At 50.0% G+C, this 12098-nt stretch overlaps 2 protein-coding genes across 8 annotated transcripts in view; one reads left to right on the top strand and one right to left on the bottom strand.

Moving 5' to 3' along the window:
• Positions 1 to 21: 21 nt before the first annotated feature.
• On the bottom strand, positions 22 to 9805 carry ZSWIM7 (zinc finger SWIM-type containing 7). Its single transcript, XM_020896414.2, has 5 exons — positions 9634 to 9805; positions 7676 to 7697; positions 6697 to 6799; positions 2447 to 2551; positions 22 to 1190 (listed from the first exon to the last, which is right to left on the bottom strand). Exons 1-5 carry the CDS (start codon positions 9788 to 9790, stop codon positions 1074 to 1076), a joined length of 504 nt encoding a protein of 167 aa, XP_020752073.2. The 5' UTR covers positions 9791 to 9805; the 3' UTR covers positions 22 to 1073.
• Positions 9806 to 9833: 28 nt separating this feature from the next.
• The window catches only part of TTC19 (tetratricopeptide repeat domain 19), a 33776-nt gene continuing 31511 nt past the window's right edge, over positions 9834 to 12098 (top strand). For 2 of the 7 annotated variants that reach the window (XM_070479178.1, XM_070479176.1), the window contains exons 1-3: positions 9839 to 10051; positions 10122 to 10240; positions 11606 to 11716. In XM_070479178.1, the coding sequence (XP_070335279.1) occupies positions 9883 to 10051; positions 10122 to 10240; positions 11606 to 11716 (399 nt within the window). In that variant the 5' untranslated portion in view covers positions 9839 to 9882. Of the gene's footprint in view, positions 10052 to 10121; positions 10241 to 11605; positions 11765 to 12098 lie in introns of all 7 variants that reach the window. The other 5 variants (XM_070479177.1, XM_070479175.1, XM_070479180.1 and 2 more) reach the window with 4 other exon arrangements.

The following is a 12098-nucleotide window of genomic DNA, read 5'->3' as shown; positions in this document are numbered from 1 at the left end:
AATAAGTTCACACCCAGGCCCTTTTCCTGAGTTGAGCCTTGACAGGTTTTATTTGCCACACCATCGCCTAGGAGACAGCTGTGCCAACCACAGAAGCTTGTGCCGTTGTGACCTTTCACACATTCATTCCTTAGCACCTCCTGTTTCAGGGGTACAGGGTTGGGAGTACCTAGGCTCCAAGACCATCCACTTTGCCTGTCTGGTGGCTGGCTCAGCTCCTCCTGCAGTAACCCTGCAAGGACGTGAAGCCCCAGAAAGACGGGAAAGCTTGTCCAAGGACCCAGCTGTGAACGGTTGTCCCCGAGGGAGGTGCCTGTCCTGTCTCAGCTCCGTCTCGTGTTCATTTCCATCACAGCTCCTATGCTCTCTCTCAGGATCCAAACGAGTCCTATTCCTCTCCCGCCTCACAGCCTCTGGAGATCTGCCTTTTCTCACTCGGCCTGGAACACCTGGCAGCATGTCTGGCTGCCTCCCTCACCCGCTTGTTACGAAGCTCAGAAATACTCTGAGCAGACCTGCACTTCCTTGTTCTAGGTGCTGCCTTTCCAACAGCCCAGCCTATTTAAGCAACTGCTTGGCCTCAACACTGCAAATGTCTGGAGCCTGCTGAACCCAGCAACCCCAACGTCTCTTTATATCTGCTGCTGTTACAGCCACATCTGTGCTCTGACCTTTTACTGCAGAAAGACTTTCTGGGCCCAAGAAGAAGAACTAACGCTTGTGCATCTAAACCATCGTACTGTCTCCTCTCCCATTCTAACCTCTTAAGAAGGACTAGGACTTCGGTTGTTTGAAAATCTAACTCACTGTGGATGCGACTTAATGTTAGGCTTTGGAGTCTAAGATGCTTGATTACATCTGGAAATTTTCTACCCATGGAGCCTGGAGGCTGGATTTTTCACGAGGGCTTCACGCCATATACACGTCCTGGGTCTGGAGTCCAGGGCGGAAGGGGACACTACTGTGAAGTCTAGTCCACATCTCCTTTATGTGAACCTCGCGTGACAGGGCACGTGCATCTCTGGACGGGACTTCTTCTTTGAAAGATGGTCAGTGATGCTCCATCTGCACTTTTATGCTTCCTGTGTCTTCTCCGCTGACAGTATGTCAGTCAGTTGCTTGTCAGAGACACTCAGCTGCTGACAGGTCCTCGTGACCTGACTCAGGTAAACTGCCAAGAGGTGCTTGCACTAGAATAGACAACACGCAAGCCAGTTAGAAACAGGGAGGGCCAGGCTTCACAGAGCAGGAAAGGAGTGGGGCACACACATCAGGGGCCTGGAACCCACTGCCTAGAACCGCAGACCAAGGTTAGACAGGTGTCTACTCTAGCAGTCTGGTGGACAAGGAGGTTTTATCAATACTTGGCCTGCTCTTTGGGGCAACACTGTAGATCCAGCAGGGACAGGTGAAATCAAGTGAAAACCAAGACAGGCTCTTTATGTCAGTCCTAATCATACTTCTTTCTTCCTTGCCCTTAGAAAGCTGTTAACAGCAGTGGCTAACGTTCTTCAAGGTACAGTGTTGCTAAGATTATCTCAAAGATTATCTCATTTAAATCTGACAGTCCCCTGGGGGACAGGGTTTACCTTCATTTTACACATCTGCACCAAGTCTACAAAAGGGGACTAGTCCTTAACCACTGGACACCAAGAGCAGGGATGGCGGGACCCTCACTGTTTCGCCTGTCCCTCTCCGAGGCATGATCTGTGCTGGACCTCACACCGTGGGGCACACCACTCGGGCTGCTGAGGGCCCGGCTCCAACCCTGTCATTTTTCAGGTGAGATCACTGAGTGAGGCTCCCTGCCAATGGGAAAACCCACTTGCCACCTGCTTCCTGACAGGTGTGACAACTGTGTAAAGAAAGGGGAGCGTGGGGCAGATGCTGTAATTCTCTCCCTTGGCAAGACTGGAAAGATCCTCCCCACCCTCAGGTGGTAGTGGTTCTCCTGTGGACTCAGGACGGATGTGAGGAGGTCTCGTTCCTGCCTGATGCTCTGGGCTCCTGAGATCGGCCGAGGCACCAACATGCTTTGCTGCCCCTGGTGAAAGTCAAGCGAGGCTGAGCACCAGGCTGTCCACGGGCAGTGGGAGAAGCGCCTCGTGGCTGGAGGTTGGGGCACGCACTGTTGCCAGTGTCCAGTTTGGCTCATGTTTTTACTGGGCCTGATAACTACCCAGGTGCCAACTCTGGGGATTACTTGCTGCCCTCCTGAAGCTTCATCTCTGACCTTTTAAATTAAAACAGGAAACTGGCATAGTTCTAAAAATGCCCCTGTGTTTTGGGAGGGTAAAGCCAGAAGAGATGACTGACTGAAGTCAAGGACAACGAACTACCATCTGTTTCCACACAGAGTAGACCCCACGTAGGGCGCAGAGCGAGGCTCCCCGCGCCCCCTGCCCCGCCACCAGCTCGGCCATGGCCGAGGCCCATCCATCCTCACCACGAGGCTGTCCCCCTTCCGCAGCACGGAGAAGGCGAATGCCGGGCACGAGCAGTAGTGGCAAGAAGCCAGACATGTGTACGTTCTCCCGGAGCTTCCAAGCACCTGGAAAGGGGAGGACAGGTGGAGTCAGACCTGGAAAGGTGAGCGGGAAAACCACTACTGCCCTTGAGTGTACCTTTGTGAGGGCGCAGGGCTGTTCTCCGAGGGCCTACCTGCCCATGGGACCCTCCTGCTGCCTCAGTGCCCTGCCCTTGACAGCGCCACATGCAAAACAGAAGTGTCTCGGGTGGGCTGAACCCTCCACACGAACCACTGTTTTTCTGCCTGGGGATGCAGAGGGTTGACTAGAGAAAGAGAGAAGGCTCCCTGCACTGTACTTTATTGTTGTGTTTCTCAGCCTTTGCAGTTATTTCACAGCATGTGTGTGAATGTTTAAAGCCTCCACCACACTCCTAGCAGGAGTCTGAGGACAGGAAAGGCCCAGTAGGGAGTGGGAGGAACACGTGGAACAGAGACTCCTGTAACGGGGTGACTCAGCTGCCATGGGAACGGCAAGTCCAGGTCTGCTGGCTCACCTAGCAGGACGGGATGAGGGCACGGACCCGGGAGGGCTGGCAGGAGGTCACATTCAGAGCCAACGGCCTTGCTGTCAGTCAGGAGACACAGGGGACCCTGTGTTTGGAGGGTGGCTGGACAGACCTAGAGGAATGGCTCATCTCCGTCCTCACCCCCCAGGTGCCGAGACAGGAAGTGGAGGGCTTTGTTCCTCATGTCCCAGTGGAGTAAAGTTACTATCCCAGGGACCTAGAGACCCCCTGCAGTGGGTCAGGGACAGGGAACTGCCCCTGGGGGATGTGCCCCAGGGCCTTCACATTTGTTTCAGGCTCTGAGATGACAACCTACGTGGAAAAAAGGAATGTCAGTGCCCCTAGAATTGTTTCCTGTTTTCCTCACACAGGTAAGACTTCCACTGAAAAACAGCAATGTTGAGTCAGGTGTTGTCTCTCCAGCATTTCACCTGGTGCAGGCATGTCGCTATGGGTTTTTTTTGCCAAGTCAGGAGGACTCCTTGGGGGCTGCAGGATGACCAGAAATGGCCGGTGACTGGGTAACAGGATGCCTACTGAACCCATTACACATTTCAGCCCCATTACAAACCGGATATTAAGAAAGTCACACCACATGTTTCCAGTCATGAGGCGCTGACGTGTTGAAACTGGTGAGGGCTAGGGGTGCGAGGAGGAGCTGCCCTTTGCTGAAGGGAGAGCATGAGAGCAGACTGGTTCCCACTCAGTCCCACAAGAAAACCCACCAACGTCTGGCAGGGACACCAACAATTCTTGGGTCGCTAAACCATTACCAATGGTTTCTTCTTCTCTCTAGATTTATGGTTAATTAGGCACAAGCCTGTTGGAGAAGGAAATGGCAACCCACTCCAGTATTCTTGCCTGGAGAATCCTAGGGATGGGGGAGCCTGGTGGGCTGCTGTCTATGGGGTTGCACAGAGTCAGACACGACTGAAGTGACTTAGCAGCAGCAGCAGCAGGCATAAGCCTCTGGGATTCTACACAGACTGCTTCCTCCTTATGGTGGGTCCCCAGCCAATTACTCTCTGCACGAGGCTGAGTAAGTGCCTGGTCACTCAGGGGTGGGGAGAAGTTCTGCAGAAGTTCCCTGGCTGGGACTCAAAACATGCAGCCGCCCAAGGCGGTGAATACGGTAAAGAGAGTCACTTCTCAGTTGGCTTCTCTATCTAGCAGTGGACAACTAATGAACCTGATAATCGGGCAGAGATCTGAGTCAGATGTGTTTGGAGCTGAAAACTGACCTCAGGGACTGTCTAATTCAACCTTTGTGGAAAAAACCACCTCCTCTTACAGGAAGTGCTCCAAGCTCATCCATTCGGAGCCAGGAGTGTCAGTCCCAGAGGGGAGCCTTTACAAAAGGAATGCAGGCAGGAGGATACTCAGACCCAGGCTGGACTTGCCCGCACCGCCCTGGGAGGATCTGCTGCAGCTACAGTGAGGCTCTAAGGTGATGGGCCCACTGAACAGTCATCCACCCACAAGCACAGTTTACTTTATGGCTGCTCCAAGCCCTCAGCATCCGTCACAGTGGTGAACTGTATACGATTCACCGCTCCCTCTCTTGGAAAGAGGATGTTATGTCCCTGCCCTGATACATACAGGCTGACTATGTGACCTGCTTTAGCCAGTAAAGTGTGACTGGCCAGGCAGAAACGTTCAACATGGATACCTACGATATCCTGACTTCCCTCTGCTATGAGATCCACAGTGTCCCAGACACAGGCTGCTCCATCGCTTGGGATCCTGGGCCACGATGTTCTGGATCAAAGCTGCAATTGGCTCTCAATGGAGATGGACAGGGAGACATCTCTGTAGCTTTCAAATTTAGGGGTCATTGTTACAAATTTAACTTGGCCCCTCCTGACTGACGCAGTCCCCTTCCTAGGAGGACTGAAGTTTATCAAAAAGGGACTCAAGTGACAACATGAGTGTGACTTCAGGGTAATTACCACCACACCTGGAGGAGGTGAGAACGTTAGAAGGTCAACCTATGGAATGACAACTAGCTGGGTAACAAGGCAACATCTGACTCAACCTTTATCATCTTACAGAACCTCTGAATTAAGCCAAATTCTTTCCATATTACTACATAGAGTGAAACCACTGAGGTTAATTGGAGGGTGTCTGTAAGGTTTCTACAACCTCATTTAATTCAAAGTCCAACACAATTCTAAGAATTTTGCATTTTTACGATGAATAAAGCAACATGACATAATACAGAATGTGAATGATGAAAACTAGAACAAGTCACGGTGATCGTGGGAGGAATAATAAGTCAAGAATAACTGAAATATTTCCAACACAGTCTTTGAGATTTTAACTAACAGCAAGATCATGCTTGTGCGGGTCAAGTGTTCTGCTGATGTTGGAACTGAGACAAGAGAATCTGAAACTAAAAGACACAGGAAAACTCAGGAGCGCTTTTTGACAAGGATACATTAGCTACATAAAACCCAAAAATAAATACACTAGCAAAGAAAATGGAAATCTTTCCTCAGGTACAAACAACATTGCTTAAGAATTCTGATTCTTAATCTATGACATTCACCAACAGAAAATTCTAATAAGCAGCCTCTTCTGAGTAAATACAGAAGTTTTAACTACAGCATTCAGCACTAATCACCCCAGCTTACTTCAGGCAGAAACGCATGAGGACGTGCCAGCTGGCTGCACCACCCTACTGCATGGAAAAGCGAGTTCATGGGCCAAGTCTTCCATGTGCCCGAGAGGCTTTGCTCAGTCCCTTGCTAAAAATGAATCAACACGGTCTCAATTCTGAGACAGTCGTCATAAATAAACCAGAACCCAAACGCTCAAAAGTTCTGCCTTTCCTGGTCTTCAACAAGGCCAGGATCTCATACAAGGGCTGATGGCTGCTGCTTCTACCCCTTCCATACACAAAATTTTGGAGACCACTGCCAACATTTTTATTTCATTCACAAGATCCCCTTCTCTGAATCCCAGCTGGCGTACCACGTCTAACGTGGCTAAACTTGGGGTTTGGGAGGCAGAGAGTCTGGCCCGCTGTTGACACCGAGACAGGCAGGACCGGCTGCCAGCTATACAACCCTGCTGCCGTAGGGGACAGTTAATTTTCTGCATCTCAGTTTTCAGCAAAATAAATATCTTTCCGGGCTTTTGGTGAGAATTAGCAATACATGAAAGTAATTCAGTGTCTGATACAAGTCCGATTTGTACTTTACAAACCTGCCTACCTTAAGGTCCGCTTGAACTAAGGTCCAAGTAAACTGCCCACATTCAGCACAGTGTGGCCTTCGTGAATGCTTCCAACAACAGTTCTGACAGATCATTTCTATTAGATGAACCTTGACATGCGAAAGGACCTTAAAATGCATTTTGGCTTTTGCTTGTAAGCAAGAGACAAGGAACAGGGTGATCCCTGTAGTGTCAAATGACAGAAAGGGAAGTTGGCTGTGTCCATCAGACCTGGGCAAAGAGCCTCCCTGGATCATTGCTGGTTCCACACACTGCTCCCAGGTGGGGTTAACAAGCCACATCTATCTGACTCTAACTACTCACACCCTCATTTCACTAAGTTGGGTCAAGTCCTTTCAACCATCCACCAGCTTTCATACAGATTCATGAAAACATCTGTCCTAAGGGGATCTGGTTGAGATTACTCCACCTCTGGGTTTCTACCTGGTAAACACGCCTCCCGCTGGGCGAGGAGATTAAGGTAACGGACTGGTGGTCAACTAGGTCCAAGGCCTGGACGGCTGATGAGCCGAAGACAAATTTCAGCCTGGGAAGGAGAGGAGCCTCAGGTTAGATGATAGACTGAAAGCTACCTCTCTGACTCGACCCGAAAGATTACCATCAGCAGCTTCTGAAAATTTAATTCAGAAAAAAACATACAGCAAAATCCCACATAATCAACCGCCCAGAATAAATGTTAACATATTGTTTATAAAGAAGCCTCTTTATATGTCAGAGGCCTTCCTGTTCTTCCTCAATTTCTCCATCCTCAAGGCAACCACACGCATTTCATGTTAATGTTTTTATATTTTACTATACATAGTACATATGTGTATGTGCATACACACACACACATATACATATGGTGATGTTTTTTAAGTTTAAAACATGAACAGTATATTCTGGGCTTTTTGGGCAACTTTTTTTCACATTCAGTGTGCTTCTGAGAATGATGCATATATATGTGTGTGCATGTGCACATGTATATATATATACACAAACATATTTTAAAATTTAACTTTTGTATAATATTCTAGTGTACGTACATAGTACATTTTATTTCTTAACTACTCTTAGCCTCTTACTCAGGAAACAGGCCTCCCCCGAGCACTGTATGTGTAAGAGTTGTTCAAGGGTCAAATGTCCTTCTCTTTTCATGTGTTAGTAGTGTAAGAGCTACAACTTTTAGAACGACGTTAAAATACAGTGGCACTTAGGACAATAAGGGAGTGCCTTGTACTGTCAAGTACAGTGCTGGTTACTCACTTGAGACAGATTTTTAACAATTACATCAATAAAATATTGTTCCTAGCTTAGTAAGAATATCTTCTAAAAATAAGAGTTGGTGTTGAAAGAACTGGCCTTTAAAAACACACATTAGTGGTTTATAAAGAACCCCAAATACAAAAGAATATATACTTACGATAACAGATGCTCATCAGGAACTGTAAAACAGGAATGGAAAGTAAGTGAATTGTGTTAAACCAGTGACCATAGACAAAAACATTTTAAAAAGGCTATTATAGCCAAAAAGACTTCTGTGTAAGATGATGAATTGAACCTATGCATCAAATTTTACTCCTTCCCAATATTCCACTTAACAATAATAAAAGAATTTTCTAAAATGCATAAACTCTCAAGGATGAGGACAGGGAGAAACACAGCTAAGATATGTTGGAAAATTATTTACAAGACTTGAGAAAACTGAAACTTAAGCTAGCAATAGGAGAGCCAAGCAACAACCTGATTTACACTGCAGACTCTAGTACCCTCGCTCCCTAAAAAAAAAAAAAAACCCTCCAGAAATTGGTGGCACCAGATGGCTCTGAAGTAGGAATGAAGCAGGAGGGCTAAAATAAGACTCTTTGAAAGTAAGTTTACGAAGTTGGAAGGTAGTAGAATACTTTAAGATGTCTGAGGAAATATTTCCAACATATAATTCAATAATACCTTGTCAAACTATCAATTAAATCTCGGGATAGGAGAATATGTGCTCTATAAAATAAGACAGTAAACTGAGAAAAAGAAAATTGTAGGGTATACTACACATTAAGGCCCAAAGTAGGTGAAGGGAATTCCCGATAGTACTAGTGGGGGCAGATCTCAGGAGAGCAGCCTGGATGCTCTAGGAGAGGAGAATGAGATGGACAGAACACCTCAGCATCTTGAGTAGAAGATTTAGAACCCTGGTAAGAGTTTGAAGTTGAATTATGGATGTGTGTGTGTGTTTGTTAGTCACTTAGTCGCGTTCGACTCTTTGCACCCCTATGGACTGTAGCCTGCCAGGCTCCTGTCCATGGAATTCTCCAGGCAGGAATACTGGAGTGGGTTGCCATTTCCTTCTCTAGGGGATCTTCCTGACCCAGGGATCAAACCTGGGTCTCCTGAATTGCTGGCAGATTCTTTACCATCTGAGCTATAAGGAAGTTATTGAATTAGGGATAAATATATAGAAAAGTAAACAACCAAACAAATGCAATCATGACAGTTTTGAGAGAAAGCAAAGTTACAGTAAAGAAGTAGTCATCACTTCCTATATGGCTCAGCTGTGACTAGATTTTACATCATCATACAAGTGTAAACTCAGAATACTGATCTAAAGAAAATTATCGTCGAAGGAGGGGGCTCAGGAGAGTGTATGACTGTCTAAGTACAAAGATTTCTAAATAGCAGAAAACCGCTCTGAAAAACGTGAACCGGTGATAGTGGTCTCGATGAGCCCCTAGCCTCAGGGGCGCCCCCTTCAAGACTCTCACACTGTTCTCTTCACACACAGCCCTTTCTGGCAACCACTGTTTGAGCTGTCAACAGACTGGCTTTTCCCCCAAGCTTTTTGAGATTAGAGGATGTTCGAATACCTGGCTCGCCTCATCTTTTAAGCACATGTACTGCTTTAGATTTAACTGAAATGAGAAAAGTTGGCTTCCCCCTCTCAATTCTTTAAAAACAGTACGTCAAGGTAAATCCTTTTCAAAGTGCAGTCCTTTGCAAACAAACGCCGCCCAAGTGAACCAGCAGGGGAGTCCTGAGGCCTAACCGATGTATTCGATGGTCATTCAGATGCCGGTGGCGCAGCTCTGAGGACGCGCTCTGAAGCCCCGTGCGCTTGCGGCCAGGGGATGCGGGAGCGTGGTAACAGAGCATCCTCTGCTGGTCAGAGGAATAAAGGCACAGCCACAGCGTCCAGACCCCTCAAGTCCTGCGTCTGCGGCCCTGAAACAATCACTCGTGCACAGAGGTCAGGAGGGGAACCGTTTGGAACGAACACAGACTGCGAGAAGGAAGGGCTACAGGCGAGTTGAGAGGGCGGAGACCTCCCCAGTGGGCCCGGACCCCCGAACCCCGTCCCGCCGGCGCTGCCTCCCGCGCCCCCGCCCGTACTCGGCGCGCCGTCCCGCACCGCCGCCGCCATCTCGCTCAGCAGCTCCTCCACCACGGCTGGCAGCGTGAGAGGCCCAGTCGGAGCCGCCATGGCAGGTCCCGCGTTTTCCGGGGCGGGGGAAAGGGGAGAGGTGACGTAGTTTGCGTCCCGGCGCATGCTGGCGGCCTGGCCAATCGGCGGGCTTTCGGCGCCAGGGGAGGGACTTCCGGAGGCCGTGGCCGCAGTGCGCAGAGGACGCGCGGGCCGCCATGTACCGGCTTCTGGCTGTGGGCCTGGCCCGAGGCCTGTTGCGGGCGGCGGGACTGCGGGGCCGCTGCCGCCGGGTGCACCTGCTGCCCGGGCCGCCGGGAGCCCGGGCGCCGCCGTGCCGAGAGGCGCCGCACGGCCGAGGCTCGGGCCTGCTGCCGCTGCTGGCAGGTGAGGGGCGCGGGCCGGCGGGCCGGGCGGGCCGGGCTGAGCACGGTGACCTCAGCGCCCCTTCCCGCAGCGCTCGCCTGGTCCTCGAGGCCCGCGGAGGCGGAGCAGGAGCGGCGGGGCGCGGGCGGGGCTGCGGCCGGGGACGCCGAGGCCGAGGCCGAGATCATCCAGCTGCTGAAGCGAGCCAAGGTGAGGGGCCGCGGCGTGCCCCCCGGCTACGGGGACCCCTGTGGACGGAGTCCTGAGGTCCGCCTGCCGCGCGTCGGGCGCAGGTGGAGGCGGCGCTACGGACCGCGAGGTTGGCGAGCGCGGGGAGAAGTGCACACAGGCTGAGGGGAGCGGGGCGGGCCTCTTCTTCCTGAACGTTTTCTCCTCTTCCCGGGGTGCCGGGCCTCCTTCTTCGGGCTGACCGTCGCCTCGTGCCCGACGCGTCCGCACCTGTGCCCGCAGACGGCGGGTGCGGCCCGTGTGCCAGCTCCATTTGGAGGCTTCAGCCGACCCAAACGAACCTGTGGTCTTAGGCACCTCCCCTACCCCTTCCCTCAGTACCTCTTCTTTTATGTAGCCTGCCCCGTTTTCCTGTCTGGACGCTCCATGGTCATTCTGAGAACTTGTACCTAACTATCACCTCCCAGATACCGAGAACCCAGCAACGAATTTTTGGATTTTGCCACCAAATCCAAAATACTTCTCAAACCTGTCGCGTCTCTGTCTTCTGCTGTCACCCTGGCCACGTTGCCACAGCCTGCAGTCTTTTCTGCCCGGTTGCCCCCCTGCCATCCCGACTCAACAGCAACTGGAGCGATCATTTAAATGTAAATCAGCTGGTGTCATTCCGTGCCCACAAGCCTTGGATGACCCGTCACAGCGTTTGTGGTAGAACCCAGACTCCTTGCCCTGGCCGGTGAGACCTATGGTCCCACCCCATTGCCTCCCTACTTCGCAGTAGCAGTCACTATCCTCGGTTCACATCTGTTCACTTTCATTGTTTGAGTGGTTCTTGAAGATCCGTTTTCTTCAGCCTGGAGCACCTTTGCTCATTCCCCGTTTTCTGTTTGGGTCAATTTTCTCCCACAGTTCCTTACTTGGTTGGCTGTTTCTCTTCCTTTTTACTTCAGTTTAACTGTCGCTTCCTTGGGCGGCTTCTCTTGACTCCCATTTGAAGGAAACCCCTTGTTCCTTTCTCTTGCTTTTCTTCACAGCCTGTATCATTGGTTGTGATTGAGCTCACCTGTCCTGCAGAAAGAGCGGAGGAGGATGTAATGCCAGCAGCTCCTTTATAAGAGCTCGGGAAAGGTGCTCAGGATCCCGCTGCCTACGTCTTTCAGCCAGTGTGCTATATTATGGCCATGCGGAGCTGCAGGGGAGCCCCTCTCCAGTTGAGATTGCAGACACCGTGCCTTTGCACAACAGGGATTCAATAAATGTTTGAGGAATGAATGACTAGCTTCGCTCTGTGTACTGGGACACGTAGCGGTACTTGCTTCTGTCTGGCAGTGCATGTCTCTGTTCTTTTTGTGTTTCATTTTCTTTTATTTTGTTTTCTCTTTTCAGTTGTGCATCATGAAAGATGAGCCAGAAGAGGCAGAGCTGATTTTGCATGATGCTCTTCGTCTTGCCCACAAGAGTCACAACACAAAAGCCATTGCTTACACTTACGACCTGGTAACTCCTCTGTCCAGTCTGAACCGCCGACGATGGTGCAGAAGGGCTGTTAGTGCTCCTGATTAGTATTCCTCACCTGCAGGCTGTCTCTCTGGGTTTTGTTTTCACTAAGTTTTCTTTAGCTTTCAATTTTTATTACCCTTGGACTGTCATGTTTAAGAAACCTCAACCCCAGACTGAAAAGAAACAATTATCATTAATGTTTGTGTTCTCAGTGAAGAGTGGATCTAGATTTGTCATCATCAAAGTCTATGCATGTACTCTCAGCCCATTGCTGGACTTTGCTTCTAGCAGATTAGTGACAATTTCTGGCCTGTTTTTTTTTTAGATAGAAGGTGAAAGCAAAGGGGAGTTTTTAATGTAAAGATTTTGAAGTAAGTGA

The sequence above is a fragment of the Odocoileus virginianus genome, chromosome 17 (assembly GCF_023699985.2).
Source record: "Odocoileus virginianus isolate 20LAN1187 ecotype Illinois chromosome 17, Ovbor_1.2, whole genome shotgun sequence".
In the NCBI taxonomy this organism is placed as follows: domain Eukaryota; kingdom Metazoa; phylum Chordata; class Mammalia; order Artiodactyla; family Cervidae; genus Odocoileus; species Odocoileus virginianus.
Note: the sequence above shows the minus strand (reverse complement) of the source record. Positions and strands in the feature narration are given on the sequence as shown.

Excerpts from the sequence above, each read along its gene's own strand:
- ZSWIM7 (XM_020896414.2), bottom strand. The coding sequence starts at position 9,790 with ATGCGCCGGGACGCAAACTACGTCACCTCTCCCCTTTCCCCCGCCCCG. Across the intron at positions 7,698-9,633 it reads GGTGCGGGACGGCGCGCCGA|TTCCTGATGAGCATCTGTTA; the intron begins GTACGGGCGGGG and ends CCTGTTTTACAG. Across the intron at positions 1,191-2,446 it reads GGAAGGGGGACAGCCTCGTG|TGCAAGCACCTCTTGGCAGT; the intron begins GTGAGGATGGAT and ends TGTCTATTCTAG.